The following is a 22,503-nucleotide window of genomic DNA, read 5'->3' on the forward strand; positions in this document are numbered from 1 at the left end:
CTGGCCCAGGCTCTGGTCCGTCTGTGATCTCTACTTCCTGTGGGTTCACAGTGTCAACGTTGGTTCTACCCCCGCTGCTCTGGTGGAACTTAAAAGGTCACCTCAAGGGCAGAGAAGGGCGGAGCAGGAAAGGGGGAGCCAGAGCAGAGGAGGGGAGCTGGAGGGCCCCAGCGGGGTCCCCAGAGCCAGGCAGGTGCAGCAGCTGGAGCCGGGGCAGGCGGGGTGGGCGGGTGGAAGCTCACCTGAGGACAGCTGCTACTTAAAGTCGTACTCACCATTCCCACCATATTTTTAACAGCCTTCGGCCAGCAGATTACAAGAAAAAGAAAGTAAGAGAGAGAGAGAGAGAGAGAGAGAGAGAGAGAGTTTAGAGTCAAGCACAGGCTGTTCGCACCCCGAGCGCGCACTGGAGGCCCCAGCTGGGCAGGAGCGAGAGCAGGGAGGCAAGCACGCCCAGGCCAGGGGCTGGACAGGGCATGAGGACCCCGAGGTTCTAGAGAGTTCCATAGGGACTCAGGAGGCCTCCCTGCGTGCTGACTGGCCTGAGTGAACCCCGCCTGCCTCCATGTGGGTCTCTCTGTGGCGTGCAGGCCACTAGGCCTCTGGAGCCCTGGTGTTCTGGATGCGCCTTCCTGGTGCTGTCCATAGCAGAGGGGACACTTCCTGCAGAGTGCACAGGGACTGAAGGGAGGGCCTGGGGAGCTTCCTGTTCACATCCTGGCTGGGAGCGGCCCTGGGGGAGGAGGCTCTGGCCCCACTGAGCACCTGCCAGCTTGCCCGGGACAGGGCAGCTCTGTGTCCACATAGAAGCGTTTCTGCTGAAAGCAACCCCAGCTGGCAGGATCTCCAGGACGGTGTCCACTGTTCTTTCAAATGACTGCACTTCAGAAGGACCAGGAAAAACTACTCTGTGCAATTCAAAGGCTGCTACCCCATCCAGAAGCCCAGCGTGCTGTCACCCTGGGCTAACTCCAGACATCGCTGGCCAGCAGGAGAGTCGGTGGGCAGACAAGCTCAAGGCCAAGGCGGGAAGGACCCACATGTCGCTAAGAACGGGCACCCTCCACACCCCAAGTCGGGTCCTCCGCATCCGCAGAGCAGACCCTAAGGCGCGCTGCTGAGCACAGCGGACTCGCTCCCTGCGCTGCCTCAGTGGCCGTCGTTTCAGACACCAGACGTACTTTAGTTGGAGCCCTGGGGCTGTCCTGTGATCTGGTGCAAGGCCTGCTGGCTTGGGGAGGGTGGCTGTGCCACTTGTCAATCAACCGAGAAAGTTGGGGTGGGCTGACGGGTGCAGGAGGAGCTGCCCTAGCCTACAGGTGACAGGCTCCGAGAGTGTCATCTGGAGGCGCTCTGTGCTGTGACGCCTGGAGGGCCAACCTGTGCCTTTCCCTTCTGATCATTCAGACAGAAAAGAGCAGGGAGCCCGTGTGACTTGCGGGTCCTGCCTGGGGTCCAGTTGCGCTGTGGCTCAGCCCGGGCCTGGGCAGCCCCCTGGGGTCCACTCACCCGGCTGATGAGCTGCTCGCCCGTCTCCGAGGCAGTGATGAGTTTGCAGAGGGCCTGGAGGGCGGGGTTGGGCAGACCTGCACCAAGACGAGGGACGGGAGTCATCCCGGGGGCTCTGCACCTGCCACCCTGCCACCACCCAGGCCAGACAGCCCCCAGCGCCCAGCATCGGTGGCATTTTGAGCTTGGACCTAACACGTGTCCACGAGTGACTTGGAGAGCGTGGTCTCCCAGGAAGCCTGACCCTGCCACAGCGCTCCAGGGTGTCAGTCCCAGCAGCTGCTTCCCTGCTGCTTGCAGCTCTGTCAGCACCACGGCTGCCAGTGGCAGTATCTGCTGGAACTAAGGCCTGCGCAGGGCCACCACATGTCACCCGGAAGGGGCAGAGCTGGGCGGGCCTGCTGAGCACGGACCCCGCCTCCTACAGACGGAGCCACGTCTGGCGCGGATCGGCAGCAGGCGCTGCGGCTGGCCTCCTGCCTCGCTCAGGACCACTCGCCCTCCCGCCGTGAGTCCCAGCACCCTGGAGAACGCGGGCACCAGGTCACCCCGCCTGTTTGCCGAGGCTGACGGTCCTGCACCGGGGCTCACCCAGCAGGGACTGGAGGGTGCTGCTGCACTGCTGGAGCCGGTCGCCCGGGTCGGAGGTTGGGAAGAAGACCGCTGCCGGGAGGCCACTGGCCGGGGGGTCCAGCCGGAAGCCCACGGCGGTGAGGAGGGCCTGCCAGCCGGGGATGCCGCCCACTTTATTCTCCACGCTCTGCTGCGAGGTGTACATGGCGTTGCGCTGCCCGTTCTGGATGCGCTGCAGGGACTTCTCCACCTGGGAGACGAGGGGCAGTCAGGCCCTGGCCAGCCCTGGCTGCTCTCGGTGTGGCTCTGAGGGAACGGGCCTCCAGGGGGAGCCAGCACAGTGCTGACCGTGCCACCTGGGCGGCCCACGCGGCAGCCATTGTGCAAGGGGGGTGGGAGGGAGGGTCTGCGCATCAGAGCAGCAGGACTGGCACCACTGTAGGCTGCTGTCCCGTTCCTGGGCCCAGCCAGCCCTTCCTGTCCCCGGCTCTCCTCCACAGACGCCAGAGCAATTTGCCTGAAATCAAGTCTCAGGCCAGGGCTGCCCAGACTGTGTCACAGCCCTGTCCCCAGAGTGAACCCTACAAGACTCCTGCTGACCACAGCCCACCCCATCCCACCGGGCTGCGTCCACTGTGGGCCATGGCTGGCATTGCCCTCCCTCCCCCAACCTGAAACTTGGGTTCCCCAGTGCCAACCTCTGCCCCCAGGGAGCGTCCTGTCTCCAGGCCTCGCCAGGTCTGGCCCTCGGGATCCCCAGGCAGCTGCCTTCCTCATGCCTGCATGTCCCCCGAGGCCCCTGGCAGGCACTCTCCAGGGGACACCCCTGTCCACCCGAGGCATGAGTGCCTTCCCAGAGGCCCCCCGAGGTCAGCCAGGAGGAGGCGGGCACGCCGGGGCTGGGGGGGAGGGGCTGGCAGTCGGACCCTTGGGAAACAGAGACACGGGCGGAGAGGACCCTGAGCCGCGTCCCCCAGGGCACGTGGCAGCTGAGGCCTGGCCTGAGGAGAAGGCCTCTGGGCATGGAGGGCAGTTCTGCCATCCAGGAAGAGCAGACGGGAGGGAGCCAGGAAGAAGGGCCTTGGGGTGACCAGGACCTGAGAAGGACCTGGGCTGAGCAGCTGAGAGCCTCTGCTCCCAGACACAGCTGGCGCCAGTGGAGGTGGCTGGCGACACATCTGCCTGCAGCAAGTGCCCCCGGGTGCACGGGTCAAGGCACCTCGTCACACCCCCTTCCTACCAGGCCTCCGAACACCCTCGGGCAGACCCCGAGGTGAGAGACGGGCACGGCCCGTCCATCACGAGACAGCCCACAGCACCAAGAGCGCAGGCCGGGCCCTCGGTGCAGGACTCCTGCCCAGGCCCTCCCCAGGGGCAGGTGTCTGCATGGACCTTGCGTCTGGAATGCAGGCCCTGCAGGACGCCACCGGGTCCTCCCTCTCAAGCCCAGATGGGGTCACGGAGCGCGCAGCTCCTGGCCTGCAAGGTGACCGCAGGGCCACTGTTTGCTTGGGGTGCAGGAAGCGTGGACACGGCGTAGCTGTGCGCCCAGGCCACTCAGGACCCAGGTGGGGCCAGGGGAAGCCTCGCCTGCACGGCGCTCTAGGGGCGGGCATGCTGGGTGGCGGGAAGGACAGGGCAAGGCTCAGGTTGCTGTTTCTTGACTTAGGACCTTTCAGGTGGGTAACTGGTGAGACTTCCCTGCACACTCCCTGGGGCCCTGCAGATACTGGGCACCAGAGGCTCCATCAGCACCTTCCAAGTGAGTGTGGGAGAAACCACTGGCATCCGATTGTGTCTGTGAGCTACTGCAGCCCTACTGTGTGCCAGGGGCTCAGTTCCCCAATCTTCGAGAACTTTCCTCACCACCTTCTAAATGGGGAAACTGAGAGCCAAAGTGACCTGCCCAAAGCCGCAGGGTGTAGTAGGTTCTGGGTCATTGTCCTTCACTGCCCGTCTCCCGGGGTCTTGGCAAGCACTGCTGCGGCCACCTGGGGGACCCACGTGTGGTGACTCCTGCCTGCTGCCCAGTGCTGGGGAGGCCCAGACTTGCACCTCGGCCTCCCCAGCGGCCGTGTCCGCGCCCCTTACCAGGTGCAGCAGCACGCGCAGGGCATCTCTGGCGCGCTCCGGGTGCTGTAGGATCTCCGTGAGGGCCTGGCCGATGAGCGAGGAGGGGCTGTTCAGCTTGACGTCACTCCCGATGAGCGTGAACCCTGCAGAGGACACAGCACCTCAGCAGGCACTGGAGACCTGGCCAGCTGCTCCCCGGGCTTGGGCCTCCAGGTCAGCCTGGCGGTGGCTGCCCAGCAGGGATGGCAGCGCCCTGTCCCCTTCCTTTCAGGAACGAATGCTGTCCAGCCATTGGGGGAAGTGGGCACGGCCAGTGTGCCCTGTGCGGAGCCAGGCAGGCACCTCGGAGGAGCGACCGGCCTTACGCTCCCCGAGCTTCTGCATCTCTGTCCCTGGGCACGTGGGGGGTGGGGGGGTACGTGGGGAGGAGGGACCCTCCCGTTGTACGGTGAGCCAACAGCCTGGCCAGGAGGCCCCGGTGCACCGACCAAGGGGCACACGCAGCCACACCCCTCTGCCCCTGAGCCTCAGCCTCCTCAGCACCCCGTCTGTGAGCAGGTTGCAGAGGACCAGTGCTCTGAGCCACCGAGCAGCTCCAGGACTGGCCTGCCCCAGGCCTCACAGGGAAAGTGTTTTCCAAGAGGAGCATCTTTAAAGTTAGCAAGGCAGCGCCACTAAACATCATCTCCCTTAAAATAAAGTTGCGACATCTACCAATAAAGCTAACGAGAGTCCCTTTTCGGAGACGTCACATGCCCGGGCACGTCAGGACTAACAGGAGCAGGCAGCCCTTTCCAGGATGGCCGAGCCAAGGGGCCAGGCTCCCACAAAGCCTGCAGGACATTCTGTGGGACTCTGCAGGGCCCAGATCCCCTTCCACCGGCCAGGAGCACAGATAAAACAGGACCTGGGATGAGAATAGTGAGGGACCCACTGAGCCACCTGCTTCCTGCATCCCTGGGGGCAGCCGCTCAGCAACGTGCCACTGTGTGGTGGTGGGAGAGGGGCTGAGAGCAGGCCTGGGCCTCTGGACCAGCCTCCGCCACAGAAGACACCAGCAATCTGGGGTTTTTCTGTTCGGGTTTGTTTGGGTTTTGAAAACTGCTACAGAGCTGCTGTTTGTGAGGTGGACGTGCTTCCACTTCTGCACATGCAGCCGGTCCTCCTGACACCAGCGCCGGCCACAGGCAGCACAGTCCACGTCCCCAGGTGGGGCGGGACACCAGGAGTGGCTATCACGGCTGATATCACTTGCTGGCTGGCGGGCCCACCTTTGGGAGATGCCACTTGCATTCTTGTTAAGAGGAAGTGTGGGGGATTTAAATGTGCACACAGGTGGCCCTGTTTTGGCTATTAAAGCAATAAAACGCAAATATGTGAAAGCAGGATTCCCGCGGCGCCCGCCCTGGCCTTGCACTCGGCTCCAGGAGGTGCAGGATGGAGAAGCTGGCCGAGTGCGGTGGGGACGCCCGGGCAGCTCCGCACTCTGGCTCTGGCCTGCTGAGGCCGGGGACTGCCTTGGCTCACGGACACAGGCTGCCAGGGGAGCGAGGGCAGCTCTGCACACCAGCTGGCCACCTGCCCTCCTGGGGCCATGTCACAGCTCACGCCCTCCCTCCCCAAGCCCTTCGAGTCTGGGCGGCCCCCTCAGTGCAAAGCGAGCGTCTTCGAGCATGGGCAGGACCACCTGGGCGGACGCCCCTCTGGACGCGGGCAGGGCAGGACCCCAGCACCCCATCCACGCACTGTGGACACGGAGGACAGCGAGCTTCAGAGCCTGTCTCAGGTCACAGCGGGTGTGGGACCAGGTGGCCAGATCAAGGGTCTTTCCCATGGCTGGGTTTCAAGTGAGGGTGCCGCAGAGCGCGACCCCAGGAGAGGTTTCGCGAGCACGCTCTGGTGGCAGACGTCTGCTCCCCAGTCTCAAAGACACCACAGAGGAAGACACTCACTGGACCAGGACGAGGGCCCCGCCACCCCGCCCTCCCCAACCCACGGGCACCGTGAAGCGGGTGCCCGAGGCCCCACCGCACCCACCTGCCCAGTTGGAGGGGTGCGCGAAGGCCTTGCTGCTCTGCACGGCCTTCATGGCCTCGCCCAGTGCCGCGCTGGCCTTGAGCCCATTGAGCAGCGAGGAGTAGAAGGCGTGGGTGAACATCTTGGAAGCTGCCACGGGCACTGGCCACAGGGCCACCAGCACACACTGTGCGCCGGCCGCCAGGAAGGCCCGCGTCAGCGCCACCACCCCGTCGGCTGTGACCCTGCTGTTGGCCTCCTGCGAGGAGCCCAGCACCACCAGCTTCACGGGCAGCCGCAGGTCCAGCAGGTCGGCGGCCGTGAGCAGCAGCTCCCGCAGGGGCGGACAGTCCGAGAGGCTCTCCCCGTCACTCGCGTCGTCCTGCACCCGCAGGGACTCGGGGATCGTGTAGGGGTGGCCGAAGGAGCTCTTGCTGCCAGCGGGGTTGCCGTCCGCGCTGGGTGTGAGGACCAGGGCCGACAGTTTCCACGAGATATGGGTGGCAAAGTGGACGCACTCGGCCTGGGTCAGCGCACTCATGACCCTCTCCTTGGTGGCCACGCTGCCCACCAGGGGCTGGCAGCCCAGCAGCTCTGACACCATGTAGGCCTCCTCCTCGGCCGACGGCATGGGCCCCCACAGCCACCTGTCCATCACTGCTGATGGGAGCTTGGGGTTGCCGACGACAGCCGCCATGGACGCTGAGCTGGGGTACGCAGGCGGGGTCTTCCTCAGGTGAGACTAGGAAGGAGGGGACATAGCAGACACCGTCAGAGTGAGCAGGAGCATCTCGGGAGCATCCGGGTCCCCGTGACCCCCTTCACCCTGATCTGCCAACATCTGGCCCCGGGCCCGCTGCTGGCGAGTCCCTGTTCTGACCATTCCTGAGGTCAGCTGGGTGGTGGGAGGGACATTCCTGTCTGCCAGGCGCAGGGGCAAGGACACCCTCTCCTGAGCGCAGGGGCTTTGAGAAGCGACCGTGCACTGCCAGTCACTCTAGGGACACAAGGCCAGATGGTCCTTGAGCTCGGTGTGCAGAGGCATTGCTCCCTCCACCTTCGGAACAGAACATGCCGAGGGGTAAACATGGCTGGGCCCTCAGTGCTGCCCCCCCCGCGGTACCTCCTGGTGCCTTTGAGGGGACATGGCAGTGTCTTGTTATCCCCATGAACCCTGCCTCCGCGTGGGGCGCCTCCACGGCACACGCACTGTGGCCCTCGACGCTCTGCAGGCCTTGGGGCATCTGCGTGGCAGATGCTGACCCCATGTGAAGCACGTTGGTGACCCAACAGTCAACAGGCCCAGAGGCCCGGGGCCTGGTCCCCCAGCCCAGCCCCTTCCAGCCCGAGGCCCAGGCCGGCCGGCGGAGCCGCGGTTACCTTGGTGTGCGGGCCGAGCGAGCGGATGGCGGGCACGGCGATGAGGGCGAAGCGCTCGTGCAGGTACTCGTTGGAGGAGCTGCCCTTGAGCAGGGCGAAGGGGATGAGGTAGAGCTCGCCCTCCAGGACCAGGACCAGCTGCCGGTGCCGGCCCACGGGGCCGCTGGAGTGCATCAGGCCCTGCAGGGAAGCACCCCGGGCTGACCACTGGGCAGGGCCCAGGCCACGGCCGCCTGGCAGCCAGCCCAAGGGCAAGAGTGACCGCGGGTTCGAGGGCTGTGGGACCCTGGGTGGGCGGGGGTGCCCAGTGGCCACTCGCTCTGGGACTGCCTGGGGTGGCCACCTTGCAGATTAGAGGACAGCCTTCTTGAGGTCCACAGGTGACCGGTAGCGGGGGGCTAGGGCACCAGTCATGAGCGGGGCTGGCCCATGAACAGCAGGGAGGCTCCGCAGATGCAGATGTTTCTACTGAGGCGGGAACGAGGGCCAAAGGTGCTGTCCAGAAAGGGATCTGAGGGCCAGCCCTGTCACCCGAGCACAGGGGCCCTAAGAGCCATAGGAAGGGCTCCTCTCAAAACGGGCTCCTCTCAAAAGCCAGCACTGAGGGGGACGCTTTCCACTGTGGTGAACAAGAGGCTCCAAGTTCAGCTCCGGGGACAAGGACAGGAGGGGCTCCCGGACCTAGTGACTTGTGGTCCCTAGTGACCTAGTCCCTGTGCACCTCCTCTGTGGGGCTGGGGCCTGGGCTCTGGAGGTACTCTGTCCTTGGGGGACTTTGGAGATCTGGACGGCACTGGTGTGACAATGTCCCTCCCGAGCGGCCCACTGCCACCCAGACAGACAGCCACTCGCCCCTTCTCCATAGACACATTTGCTTCCCAAGGGCCAATGGCAGGGACTGAGGCCCGAGCCTCGGGAGGAGAGGCTCTGACAGGAGCGTGGCGGAGCTGGGCCGCGCACAGAGGCCCCGCGGGCGAGGCTCCATGGGCGGGAGTCACTCCTCCCCTCCTGTCTGCCAGGCCCCCTCCTCTCCTTGCGCCCCAAGGAAGCTCGCGTGCTCGCGTGACCCGTCTGCCACGCTTCCCTGGGCTCTTGTGGAGGGTGGCAGAGGCACTCGGCTAAGCCAAAGTGACACATGCCTGGCGGGACACTGGAGCCCTACAAACCCCCGTGACTTCTTTCTTTTAATTCTAGCTGCACTGAAAGAAAGCAGACCCTAAGACCATCAGGCAGTTGCTGCTTGTTTGCTCTGTGTGCCGTTATCTCCCAGGTCCCGTGGGACCCAGCAAGGGAGCAGGGCTGCCGAGGATGAGCTCAGGGTCTGCACGGGCAGCAGCGGGCACCTGGCCCCACCCCATCCCCAGGGCCTGCCCGAGGCCCAGTGCTCCTGCGGGAGGCGGTGGCCCTCTGAAGATGCGCTGCTATGCTGGGGCCCTGCAGCTGACAGGAAAGCCAGCCTCGGTGGCTGTGCTGACAGTGCCCCAACCTCAGATCTGGGGTCAGCAGTTGTGACAATGACAAACCCACGCCACCCAGCCTGAGGCACGGGTATCACGGGGCCCAGGCCACCTGCCATGTGCAAAGCTGGCCCACCCCGTTCCGCGGTCATGGGTGTGGTGACAGGGTGCGGCCCCGGGCCTGCAGGTCCTCCTGGGCTCCTGCTGCTCAGGCCCAAGGCCCGTCAGCCTCTGTCTGGTGTCACCCTGCAGGCCGCTGACATCCCTGGGACCCACCACTGTTGGGGACAAGCTCCCAGTCATGACCACACCTGTCCATGTGAACCAAAGGCAAATGGAGGAGCTGGGTAGGGGACAAGGCGTAACTGGGTCCAGAAGCTGCTTAGGGAAAACGCTCGCTGGCAGCTGTGCGTCCTCAGGTGGCTCCTGGGGACTCCACCAACGCACAGAGCCTTATCTGGGACAAGCCTTGAGGCTGCTCCACAGGTCCCCAGGGCGGCTGTGGTGCCCCTGACGCTCCTTGAGGGGCAGCCCTCCCCTGCCGGGGCTCCGCTGTGCCCTAGGGCCCTGGGCAGCCTGTCCGGAGCCCACTGCACTCTGTCGGGAAGCCAGGAGGCATCACAGAGGGAGACCTGCGAGGTGGACGGCAACAGAACCCAGGGCCACCTCAGCCTTGGCACAGGTGCATGAGGGCCGGGAGCCCTGGCCTGAGCAGATGAGGCATCAGTAGGATGGACAGAGACAAGGATGTGGGGGCCAGACAGCCGAGTGCCCTGCAGGTCAGGCAGACGGAGGGCCGAGGCCAGCCACGTGTCCTTGAGCTCAGGAAGCCCTGGAGAAGTGCTGGGAGCAGTCTGTGTCACCGCTGAGGGCTGCCCCCGATCCAGACCAGGGCACAGTGTGCTGAGGGATGGGGACAGGGAGGTGAAGGGTGACCCTAGGAACGAGAGGGGAAGAGCCTGCAGACGGGAGACTTCCCTGAGCCTCACGCACCCACTGCAGCCAGGAGCCCGGGACACCTGAGCCCACCAGGAATGCACAGCCTGCCCTGAATGAAGGGCCAGCTGTGACCCGAGCTGGACCTGGAAGGGAAGAGCAGCGGCTCTCCTCCACACCCTACCCCGTCCAGTGCGTGACCAGGAGAGCGTTCCAGAACCCCCGTCCTGCACGGCCCTGCCAGCCCAGTCTGGGGTTTGACGATGGAACGGCTGGGCGTCAGCCCTCCCCAGCAGCTAGCTGAGTCCGGTAAAGCCCATCAAGACGGTGTCCTGACCCGCCCAGTTTCTTGTTCTTTGGAGAAGAGACGAGGCGAGGCCGGGCAGGCTGGCCTGTCTGCTCCCACGGAGCTGCCTCGTGCTCTCCCGGAGGCTGCAGCCTCGACTCTCAGAACGTGAGTCAGTGGACGCTGCTGGGAACTCACTGTGCGCCTGGCCTGGGGACAGAGCGAGAAGAGGCACATGCCCCGGGGATGCCACCGCACACAGCTCGGCCCACTGAGCCAGGTAGTGACAGGACAGCTCTGGGGCAGGAGCTGATCCTTGTGCTGGCGGGTGGTGGGCACCCTGGAGGTGGCTCTGCGGCTCAAGTTCCAGTCCCATCCGATTTGCTCTGGGACAGCCTCCTCAGGTCCAGGGCACTGGGTGCTGAGCTTGCCAGGAGGTTCCCTGAGGGGAGCAGGCGGGTGAAGGCATCTGGCAGAGCCCACCAGCCACGGGCCCAGCGCCTGCCCTTTGCCCTGTGCAGTCCTGGCCTGTGACGGGCTCCCCACAGCCTCTGCACAGACCCGAGGGCCACGCCATGCACGCTGCACAGGCCTTCCGCCCTGCAGGTGCCCTCCCGGGCTCCACCTGCAGCTGCTGGCCAGGTGGCTCTGGACTGGCTCCAGCCTGGCCCAGCGGTGAGCGTCTCCGAGTCCTGGGGGCTGGGTCCACCTTCTCCGTGTTTGTCCTTTCTGGGGTCTGCTCCCCCAGGCTGAGAACCACATAGCATTTCCTCGTATCTGATGGTCCCTCTTGCCGACCCTCGCCAGGCTGGCCCACTGTGCTGCCTGTCTCCTGACCACCTGAGCAAGATGGAGAGCCACGCCAGCCAACCAGGGAGCCAAGCGCACTTGGGGGAGGAGGGTTCAGAGAGGCCCCTGCTGTGCATCTGGGCTGTGCTCAGCGTTGGGAGGGGCTGCTGGTAGCAGTCCCAAGGAGGCCAGTGAGGCAAAGGGAGCTCCGGCCGGGGAGCAGCCTCCCTGGGCCTGGCCTCAGCACCACCAAGTGTGGCCCGTAACTGTCCGTGGTGCTCAGAGTTGGTGGGCACAGCCCCGTTCACCGCCTTCCTCTCCCCTGCCTCCCCCGCCTCCCCCTCCCGTCTCCTATCAGTGCTGTGCTTGTACAAACGATGGGATTCGCTGCTACACATTTGTACATGCACACGATATAACAATGTACTTTGGCCATTGTCACTCCTCAGCACGTCCCCCCTCCCACCCCTTGGTCCCTGAGCCACCTCCTATTATAGCCACAGCCCTATTTTGTATTTTATTTGGAGTCAGGGTCTCACTGAGTTGCTTAGTGGTTCGTTGTTGCTGAGGCCGGCTTTGAACTTGCTCTCTCCTGACTCAGCCTCCTGGCCCCTGGGATGACAAGCATGTGCCACCATACCTGGCCTCCACTGATTTTTAAGAGATCCCCCGCCTTTCTTTACCTTTTTCCTCTCTAGCTTGTGTACATAAGACCTTGACCTGTAAGTTTGACTTGTTTCACTTAACAAGTTGGTCTAGAGTCCATCTTGAACTAGAGTTCCATCCATTTTCCTGCAAATGACATAATCTCACTTTTCTTTGTGGCCGAGTAAAACTCCACGTGTGTACCACCTCGTCTTTATCCAGCCGTCCACTGGTGGACGCTCGGCTGCTTCCACAGTTCGGCTCTGGTGAACTGTGCTGCCACAAACAGGGAAATGCACGTGTCACTAGCGCAGGACTTCAGTCCTCGGGGTGGATACCGAGGAGTGGTGGCCTCAGGCCCTCCTGCATATGCCTTCCCTTGCCCTCTGGCATTTACAGTCAGGTGGCTGAAACACATGAATGGCCTCTGCCGAGCACCCAGCTCCAAACTTTAACCCAGGGACCAGGACAGAGCTGTCCCCTCAGGTTCACGTCACCATCACCACCATCACCGTATTTCCTGAGTCGGCACCTAAAGTCCTGAAGCCCGAGCCTAGTCCTGGGCTTCTCGGTCACCACGGGGCGGGGAAGGAAAGCCCTGGTCCTGGCCGTGGGCCTGGGTGGGTTGGATGACGAGGACTCCCACGCCTTCCCAGGGGCCCCCGGGCAAAGGGCTGCTGGGAATCTGGACAGAGCTGCGTGGCCTCAGAGCCTTCCCCGACTCTGGTCTGTGGCCCAGTGAACTGACCAAACAGTGCGCCAGCTGCAAGTAACCCTGGGACTGCACCGGGCACCTGGGGCTGCCGCAGACTCCGCAGGGGAGCTCCGCGGGTCCAGCCGCACTCGGTGGCCAGCCCTGCAGCTGCTGACCTGGGGGACTGTGAGGCGCCAAGGGGCAGGGTTAGAGAGACATGGACAATGGCCAGCGGGAGCCCAAGAGTCCGCCTGACCCCACCATCTGACCACAACCCAATCATCATGGAGGGAGCAGGTGATCCAGGGGAGCCCGGGTGACAGGGACCAGAAAAGGTGCCTCCCTGAGGAGCAGGAGGGCCAGGCCTGCCCAGGCTGCGAGGCAGAGCCGCCAGGGCTTGTGTTGGGCCAAGGCCTGGGAGGCCGGCACGTAGGGCACTGCCCTGCCCTGCCCTGGGCACTCCTGCGGGGCTTTAGCAACGAGCAGCTTGCAGATAATCGCCTCCATCTTTCCTCCTCATAATCAGTCTGGAGATGCTGTGTGCTCGGGTGACGTCTGTCCTCATTTGAATGCTCCCACAGATGTCTCAATCAGAAATCAATTAGACAGCAGCAGGGCTGCCCGTCTCCAGGGCCGCGTCCTCCACCGCAGACTCAAATCTGGGTCTGACTGTTTCTAAGGGCGACGGTTCCCTGGTCACCTCCAAGCTCCCAGGCTGCTAGGAGTGCTCAGGCTCGCTCCCACTGCGTGTGTCCGGGCCGCTCTTTATGGCACGACTTCGTTTTGCAAGACACTAAGGACCCCTTCCCTGGAGTAATTACGGCGAGGACCCAGGCCAGGCCAGGCCGTCCTCCCTCATGGCCGAGGGCTTGTGTCCATAGGTTGGAGGCCCAGGCGATGCCCCCAGGTCCCAGTGTGCAGGAAGGTGGTCCCCACCTAAGTGGCCTGCCCTGCAGCCGTCCGCCCCCTGGGCCGCGACAGCGTGAGCAGCAGCACGGCTCGCGGGGAGGAGGCTGTCTCTTGCTCTCTGGCCTACAACTTGGGTTTTTAAGACGTGACAAATGGGAAAAAACTTAACCTTCGGACATGAGGAGGAGGGTGGCTGAGACGCTAGAGCTGGAACAGGGCTGACCCCAGGAGCCTGAGGGGGCTAAAGCTGGCCTCTGAGGAGTGACTGACCAGACTCGGGAAGTCCTGACTCTGAACCTGGCCTTGACCATTTCAGCATCTGACCTTGGAGGAGGCGTCCATGACCAGGGGGGTGACCCAGTGTGCGAGTGGCCCAGCCCCCAGGGCCTCATCACATGCTGCTGGAAGGACCTGGAAAAGCTCCAGTCGCCCCTAATGACACTGCCAGCGTTTGGGTTGTGGGACAGGACTGCTCCCATCCGTCTTGCATGAGGTCCAGTGACCATCCTTCACTCTGATTAACAAATAATGCTTCAGACACAAACGTGTCCCAGTCCCCCTACCACCAAATACTTGGAACTTGTCCCTGGGCGGCATTTCCCCGTGGGGCGTCAGACGGGATCTGACTTAATGTCTGGTGATGGCTCATGAGCAGCTGTAACAGGCCCTCAGAGTAAGTGGACATGCTCACCCTGTCCTGACAGCAAAGGACAGCGCGGTCCTAGGAAAGCGCCGAGACACTGCTTCCCTGGAGCCAAATTAAATCAAGGCTGGAACGGGGCCTACGGTAAGAGATTATTCTGTTCCACTTTCCATACCGTCTGACCCAGTCCCTTAGCACAGGACTGCGGCGACGCTAAGGCAGTTGTTGGAATGATTAGAGTCTGAAGTGTCAGTGATTCATGATCCTGGACTTCCGGGTCTGATTTGCAGCCTCACTGAAAACAGCAGAAGGGTTAGGCTGGCGGCCTCGCTGGGCTCCGGCTGGCGGTGCGGTGTCGCCCTCTCGTGGCCTTGGGAGCCCACAGGCTGCGTGCAGGAGACGGGACCCTCCCAAGATGAAGGGGCTGCCCACCCGGGCCGCGCTGTCCCCTCTGGGTGCGGGACAGTGTGCACCTGACACAGCCGGGAAGTATTTACAGAACGAATAGATGAAACAGGGTAGGAGAGGAACTTAACTAGATTCCAGCTTCTCAAGGAATTGTTTTTACTAAAATGCATGGATAGTTTTATTTTTGTTTTAAAATTCATTCATTTGTTCTTTTTTTTGGTACTGGGAATTGAACTCAGGGGCACTTGACCACTGTGCCACATGCCCAGTCCTATTTTGAATTTTATTTAGAGACAGAGGGCCTCACTAAGTTGCTTAGGGCCTCACTCAGGTTGAGGCTGGCCTTGAATTCATGATCCTCCTCCTTCAGCCTCCCAAGCCGCTGGAACTGCAGCTACGCCCCGCACCCTGTGGCTATGGATGGTCTCAGCTGAGGGCTAGCTCTTGCTCTGATAATTGGATTTAACAGCTTTAGAAAGGTTTCACTCTGTCTCATTTGAAGCAGTCAAACCCCCTCGCTGTGCTTAAACACCTTGATTCACAAAAAGGAATATTTTTAATGTCAGAACTGGGGGCCTTGAGATGAGGCCCACAGCTGAGGTGGACCCACAGGTGTTCCTGGCAGCTGGGGCGTGGCCTCCCCTCTCCCAGCGGGCTCTGCAAGGGTGCTGTTCTCATCCCTGCTCCAACTTGTTCAAGTGGACACGCAGGCATGTCACCGAGCCATGATCCTGCCCTGAAACAGCCCCAGACCTGACACCCTGCAGACTGGGGCCGATCCTCCCTGGAGCCCAGACTCCTTCTGCCTCACACCCAGGGAGCCCAGGGTCAGCACGAGCACTTCCAGCAGCGGATCAGCAGGTTCCTCCCTTGGTCTTCTGCTTTCTGTGCCCAACTAGATCGAATGCAGATGCACCTCTGGACCACTAACACCTGAGTGCTGCTGGGGACAGAGATGAGGGACAGTCCTTGCCTCAGGGGAGCTTGGGGTAGGTGGCAAGACACGAAGAGCTAATGACAGTCCTGAGTCCTGTCAACAGCCAGGTGCCAGGTGCAAGACTCCCGAGTATGCAGGCCTGGCGGGGAAGAATGAGGGCAGGAGGACGGTGGAGGAAGGTGCAGAGGCTTCAGAAAGGCCACCCTGGAGCTGGGCCAGGGAGCGGGGCTGCTCCAGATGCCCTTCACCGTCCAGGGCAGAGGTGACGGTCACAGCCACCTTTGCCCTCCGCTCCCCACCCACCAACTCAACATTGACAGAGCAGTAACGTGGGGACCTGGATGAGCTCCACAGCCCACCTGAGAGCCAGGCGAGAGGGCACTGCAGACTCAGGGCGAGCGGGAGGGAAGGCTGGAAGTAAGTCACTGCGATGGTTTGTGTCCGCCGGTGTCAGGAAAGAAACCCTGAAAAGCAGCTCGGGTCCAGGCGTCTTTGTTCCTCTGAGGTGTGGCATGAATCAGGGAGAGTGACTGCAGCTGGGGTGCTCCTGGCAGCTGTGGCCATCGGGGAGGGCAAGGACCCTAAGGTGGGAAGGGCAGCGTCCTGGGCAGGGGTGCTGCTGTGGGGCCAGCGCTGCACGGAGGCAGCAGTGTGGGAAGGTCAGGGAGCCTGGCGGTGGCTCAGGAAGTGCCTGGGCACGGTGGCCACCCCTCGCCCATGGGCAGTCTGCTGCCTCTGCCCTACATGCTTGCATATGCCCAGGCCCACGCCTGGGGAAGGTGACGTGTCTGCTGGTACTGCCCTCGCTTCCTGCCAAGGAACATAACCAGGAGGGCATGTAGCCTGGCCAAGGTCACCCAGGGAGGACAGAGCAGTGCCAGATGCAAGTCCAGCTCTGCCGGCTCCCACAGACCCGGTCCCTGGGGACGTGCAGGCCAGGGTGCTGGCACTGCTAGGCAGGCTTACACACGTCCTCAGAAGCCAGGCAGGGACAGTCGTGGCACTTCATGGGGCAAAGGAAGCACTGTCAAGAAGTGGGTTCCTGCAGGGTGCGGTGGCACACGCCTGGAATCCCAGCAGCGTGGGAGGCTGAGGCAGGAGGACTGCAAGTTCAAAGGCAGCCTCAGCAACTTAGCAAGGCACTTAACTCAGTGAGACCCTGTCTCTAAAGAAAAAGTTTTTGATTTTTCTGTTTTTTTTTAAGGCTGGGGATGTGGCTCAGTGGTCGAATGTCCCTGGGTTCAACCTCCAGGAAAAAGAAGTGGGCTCCTAAGGATGCCGGAGCCTCTGCCAGTTGGCTGGAGCCGAAGGTGGAGCTCTGGGGCCGCCACCTCTGCTGACAAGTCTACCCGTTCCTGACGGCACCCAGCTTGAAGTGACCCGGCCCGTGAAGCAGAGTTAGGACTTGAACCCCGACCTGCCGATCTGCAGCTCAGGGCCTGGGTACCGGCTGGTCGTCCACCGAGGCTCCAGAGCTGCTGGGATGCCGGACAGAGCCGAGGCGCGAGCCGGGCGCCTCTGTTGTCTCTGGAGCTGCTTTTCTCTCAGGGGACACACATGGGCACTGACCAGTAAATGATGCGTCCTGACGCCGAGGAGCCCCGCGTCCCCGGGAGGCACTTACCCCTTCCATGGGCGCGATGAGCAGGTCGTAGAGGGCGCGGAGCGGGGGCTTGGAGAAGGAGCTCTGCCTCCTGGGCAGAGAGGAGGTCCCGTCCTTGATGGGCGACATGGTGTTGCTGAACAGGCTCGTCATGCTCTGGCAGCTCCTGGGGAGAGGATGGAGGTGCGTCAGGCCGGACCAGCGGGCGGGCTCCCTCGCCCTCCACAGCAGAGGCCACGTGGTGCTGCGCGGTGCCTGCGGCAACCCTCCCGGCCTCGATCCCACTGTCCCTCCGGGTCCCTTTCACACAAGAGTGAGCACAGGCAGACACGCAGGCGCCCCGGCTGCACATGTGGCCGACGCTCTATGGGTCTTCCCACATAATCACATGTCCCCGGAGCCACGAGGCCCGGCAGACACGGGGCCGTCAGGACTCAGCGGCGGCCACTACACTAACCAAGAGGACTGCATCCCAGTGCCAGTTACACTCAGGTCACGTGATCCACACACACGTGGGGGTCGCCGAGGGCGCAGAGCAACCCCCGGGCGTGGCGAGGTCTGAAGGCCCAGCCCGGGCTCTTCCGTGAGGTCGAGGCCTGGGCCCAGCCTGGGCTCCTCCGTGAGGCCTGAGCCCAACAGCAGCCTCGTCTGCCAGGGGCCCTGGGAGCCATTGACAGGTCCGCTTTGCTGCAGGGTTTTGTTTTGCTTTTCAATTTTTCTTCCAGTGTTTCCAGGTACAGTTTTGTCAATGCAGCAGGATATTCACCCCCAGGACCCCAAATAGCCCCCTCCCAGCATGGCTGAGGACTCATCGATTGTTCAGTGCCAGCTGTCTGCCAGGCACTGTGTGGCCTCTGGGGACCTAGAGGACAGAATGCAAAGGTGAACAGGAGATGGGCAGCCAGGGACATGGAGACACTTCCCACAGTCACACGCATCCTCTCAGAACCCGCCCGTCAGCCTGGCCAGTGTGGCCCCAGCACAGCCATCTGGTGACATTCTCTGTATGACTGTTGGACAGTCAGGGATCTCCCGACCTCGGGTTTTGCTACATGCTGCAGACCCTCAGGGCAGGGTGTCTCACAGCAGATGTGCCAGTGGGCTTCTGCAGGTGCTAAGCTGGCCATGACAGCAACTTGATTGTTGCCGAGGAACAAATCGGAGGAGGCTTTCCTCCTGAGTCAGGACCTGTGTCATCTAAAAAGATGACATAAAATTCCATTTGTGTTTCCCAGAAATGGCTTCCACCCAGCAGTGTGGAGATTCCTCAGAAAACTTGGAATGGAACCATCATTTGACCCTGCTATCCCACTCTCAGTTTATACCCAAAGGACTTAAAATCATTATATTACAGTGATGCAGCCACGTCAATGATTATAACAGCTCAATTCACAATAGCCAAACTACGGTACCAACCTGCATGCCCTTCAACAGATGAATGGATAAAGAAATCGTGGTATATATACATAATGGAATATTACTCAGCCTTAAATAAGAATGAAGATATGGCATTTGCTGGTAAATGGATGGAGTTAGAGAATATCATGCTAAGTGAAATAAGTCAATCCTAAAGAACCAATGGACGAATGTTTTCTCTGATATGCAGATGCTAATTCACAATAAGCGAGGTGTGGAGACTAGGGAAGACTAGAGGTGCTTTGGATTAGGCAGAGGGGAGTGAAGGGAGGGGAGGGGCACTGGGGGAGGAAGGACAGTAGAATGAACTGACATTATGTCCCCATGTGCATATATGATCACACGGCCGCTGTGACTCTCACCATGTACAACCAGAAGAATGAGGAGTCATGCTCCGTTCGTGTGGACGTGCTGTCATGCATTCTGCTGTCATGTACAACTAATTGGAATCTTAAAGAAGAAAGAGACGGCTCCCACCCCAGTCTCCCATCCTTCTCAGGACCTCCCCAAGGTCTCGCTCGACTGAAATCCAAGGGTGGCGCCAAGCCACGCTCTAAGCACCCCCAGCTGTCCATCGGCTCCCGCAGGGCCGGGCTGAGCAGTGGGACGTGGAGGCCTGGAGAGCCCGCTCACGTCCCCTCACTCCAGAAACGTGTGATTACAAGCGACGGGGACCTCGGTGAGGCTTTGCCATCAGAGCCAGCAAAGCAGAGACAGCCCTGAAGTGGCACTCAGCTTCACATAACGCCACAGAACACACTGCGAAGAGCAGCACTCCCCGAAGGAACGACCGCCAGACTGCTCTCCAGAGCCACGCGCCATTGTGACACACGATGCCCGTCCCAGGTCTGTTCCTCAGGGCACCCGGAGCTTGGCCCTCGAGAACCCGCGTGGCAGGAGTGGCAGGAGGGCGTCAGAGCCGCTGCCCTTGCGCCTCGTCGCACAGCTCACTGGAGTCTGGATGGGCCTCCCGCTTCCCACCTGTGCACCGAGTCCGCGAATCCGCCGGGGAACGTCCAGGGGGCGCCCACGCCCAGCTCGTGCAGCTCCAGGCCTCGCGGTGACCGAGGGGTTCCACACACCCAGAGCCCTTTGGCTCTGAACCCAAAGACTCCCGCTGGAGAGAATGCCCAGCTGTGGGCGCCCCTCGGGCTGAGGAGGCCAGGACAGGCCCCGCTGCACAGGGAGGCTCGGGACTCCTTCCCAAGGGCCCAGAGCAGCTTCCGACTCTGGAATACAGACCCAGAGCTCCAGCTGTCTGTCCTGCACGGGACATGGGCCACGGCCCTGGGCCCCTCCACAGGGCCTTCCGACAGATGGACTGCTGAGAGATGCGCAGGGTGAGGCTGGAGCCCTCGCCAGCCACCAGCACAAGAGGACCCCTCTCCTCCCCTCCCCACCATCTCTCCCACAGGGGCGCGGGGTGCCCGGGCTCAGGTCCCTGACTTCCATTGCTGGGCAGGCCCCGCTGAGGGCAGCTTTCTGGATGGCACTGTTTGATTTGGACCATGGGGACAAGTTGCCTGTGCGCAAGACGGAAGAGGTCACTCCCAACAGGGACAGGACGGGAAAGGCCGAGTGCTGGGAGGTGGAGACCAGGGTGCTGGGAGCAGGGCGGGGTGCAGGCTGGAGAGGCAGGTGGGCCGGTGGGCCAGGCGGGGGCACTGGCTACCCACCACCAGGCTGCCAGTTCCTTCCCACAGCATGAGCAGAGGGAGGCCATCTGCATCTACGTCCCTCCCTGGTCCCCTGGCTTGGCACCACAGCCATGATCAGGCCATATGCCACTGTCGCCCTGGGCCAACTTCAGCTGGGAAGCCAGTCAGATGTGCCTGGCCACGGCTGGCAAACGTGTGGCCTTTGCGGCACCCGCCTGGCCTGCAGAGGTTTCCTGGGGACCTCCTCTGGCACGCAGGCTTCTTTCTCTGTTTCTCGAACGTGCAGATTATTCACCAAGCAGACCCTGGTGGGGTGGGTGGGGCACTGAAGTCCCAGCAGAGAGCCTGTGTGAGTCTCAGCAGAGCCGCCCTGTCTGGCACCTGACCTTGTCCCTCTCAGCCCCAGGTGCCACACTGAGTGCTGGCCCTCAGCCTCCTGCCCTGGCCCTGGCCTGACCTGGCAGCCACTGATCAACCACATCTGGAGCTACAGTTCCTGGGTGCTGCCCCTGCTGGCCCAGATTGGGTGGGCACACCTGGCCCTGGCCACATGGCCTCTTGTGCTGGTCAGGCAGGAAGATCTGTAGACTACCCCTCTGCTGCTCAGAGGAGGGCGCCTGTCCCTAGAGACCCTTTCCAAAGTAAAAACAAAATCCCAGAAATAGTGAGTCGATGGCTTAAAAAGACACAAAAGGACCAAACCAACCTGGAAGCCTAGCTGAGGTCAAAGCAAATCCATGCGAGGCTTCTTCCCAGAGCAGGAGGCGGCGGCTTTCCCAGCCCGCCCTGCGCAGCCTGCGGAGGCTTCGCGGTCAAGCTGTGGCGACAGCACCAGGCAGCTCTGGCGGCTGCGGTGCCTGGTTCTACCTTGGTGGTGGCATCGTCATGTGCCCGGTGCCCACTGGGGGGCTGTCCCAGGAACAGCAGAGGCGGGGGAGGAACCGAGAGCAAAAGCCACAGGCAGCCCCGGACCAGGTGCAGGCGCAGGGGGCTCTGGACTGGGTGCCGAGGTTTCCTCACCTGCAAGGTCGCCGGTTGGTCGCAGGGCAGGCTGTCGCGTGCATGTGAGCTGGTGGGGCGCTCCCAAGGCTGGGCAGTGACCCTGCAGCTGCGGCACTGCACCTGCGGCAGGTTCGCTTGGTAGAGATGCGCAATTAGACTCAGCGAGGCGGTGGGTCCTCTGCCCCAAGCCAGCCTGACGGGCCAGCTGTGGGGACCGCGTCGGCACACGTCACTCTCTACTCCCTTCTGAACGTTACTCGTGACAGGAAGGGTTGGGTTAAAGTTCCTGTAGCTCTCTTGTGGGTTTAAAAAAGAAAAGCTGATTCCATCTAGGTAAGTCCTACACCCTGTGCCGAGCCTCTGCGCCCGCCTGTGCCCCCAGGTGGGTGTCGGGCATGGGCAGTCACAGCGCTGGCACCGCTTCCAGGTGCTCTTATCTGCCCAGGACAGATGGCACCACTGACAGGTGCCCCTGTGGCAAAGTGCAGTTTAGCCCTCAGTCAAGCTGGAGGGCGACAGGCCCCCCGGTCCAGGCCGTCGGCCAGCAGACTGCTCAGAGACCAGTGAGGGACAACTGGCTCTCTGCCGCACTCTTGCCGCACTTGGAAGGCCTAGGGCTTCTGTGGCGGCTCCCCAGGGTAGTGCCGCGGGCTTGTTGCTCCCCTTCTCAGGACCACAGCCGGGCGACTGTCCTGCCTCGCCTCTCTGGGCTCCAAGAGCAGAGAGCCGTGCTTCTCGCTATTAGAACTGGCACGTGAAAGGGGCTCCTGCCGCTGAGGCAGGCCAGAGACACCCACCCAGAAGACCCTTACCATAATTAAGCAGAAACCCCCACCATATTTGTGACACATAAGTTCCTCTTCTTGTCAGAGGGCTTCATAACAGAAAATCAGCAAAAATTTCCATAAGAAACTCAACTCGGGATAGGACTTCCTATTTCTTGTGAGGACTAAGTTACTCTGTCCTGCAAAAGCTAAGTTTGGCTGCAGACTTGATGATGTCACTTCTGCTTTTATTGTAAAACTTCTGACTAATCTAAAAAACAGGACAAAAAGCACTTTCTGTCAACTCAAGAAAAAAAAAAAAAAAAAAAACTCTTATGTAGACGCCTACAAAATGGAAGCCTCCAAGCACCCGCGCTTCGCTGGACGTGAAGTCCAGAGACTCTCAGGTGACAGCCCCGCCGGATCCTGCAGCCAATAAACCTGCTTGCTGAAAATCCCTCGGTGTCCAGCCTCCTCTGTCCTACATCACTGCAGCACGGCCAGGCCTGCCACAGCCATTGTCCCCCCAGGGCCCTAAGGGGTGTTGCTCCTCCTTCACAGGCCAGGAATCCAGGTTCAGAGAGGGCAAGAAGAGCACTGAGCGCTCCCAGCATGGGTAGCGATGGTGGCCAGCAGGTTCTGGGCCTCCAGGATTTGCCACCGCACCTCCCTGCGGCTCCAGCAGGTGGCGCTGGCTGGCTGTCCTCCAGGCTGGCCATTCACTGTCTGGCTCCAGGAGGAGCCCGTCCTGGACAGAGGATTTTCCCACCCGACACCGTCTTCATTAGCTCATTCCTCAGATGAT

At 62.0% G+C, this 22,503-nt stretch overlaps 1 protein-coding gene across 6 annotated transcripts in view; it reads right to left on the minus strand.

Moving 5' to 3' along the window:
* TTC28 (tetratricopeptide repeat domain 28) overlaps nt 1-22,503 on the minus strand; it is a 603,016-nt gene that overhangs the window by 5,846 nt on the left and 574,667 nt on the right. For 5 of the 6 annotated variants that reach the window (XM_079151218.1, XM_079151217.1, XM_079151220.1 and 2 more), the window contains 7 exons: nt 16,880-17,024; nt 7,552-7,731; nt 6,193-6,913; nt 4,174-4,298; nt 2,101-2,332; nt 1,510-1,586; nt 276-299 (listed from right to left, as the gene is read on the minus strand). In XM_079151218.1, the coding sequence (XP_079007344.1) occupies nt 276-299; nt 1,510-1,586; nt 2,101-2,332; nt 4,174-4,298; nt 6,193-6,913; nt 7,552-7,731; nt 16,880-17,024 (1,504 nt within the window). The remainder of the gene's footprint in view (nt 1-275; nt 300-1,509; nt 1,587-2,100; nt 2,333-4,173; nt 4,299-6,192; nt 6,914-7,551; nt 7,732-16,879; nt 17,025-22,503) is intronic. The other variant, XM_079151219.1, reaches the window with a different exon arrangement.

This window comes from Sciurus vulgaris (assembly GCF_902686455.1).
Source record: "Sciurus vulgaris genome assembly, chromosome: 8".
Taxonomy (NCBI): Eukaryota; Metazoa; Chordata; class Mammalia; order Rodentia; family Sciuridae; genus Sciurus; species Sciurus vulgaris.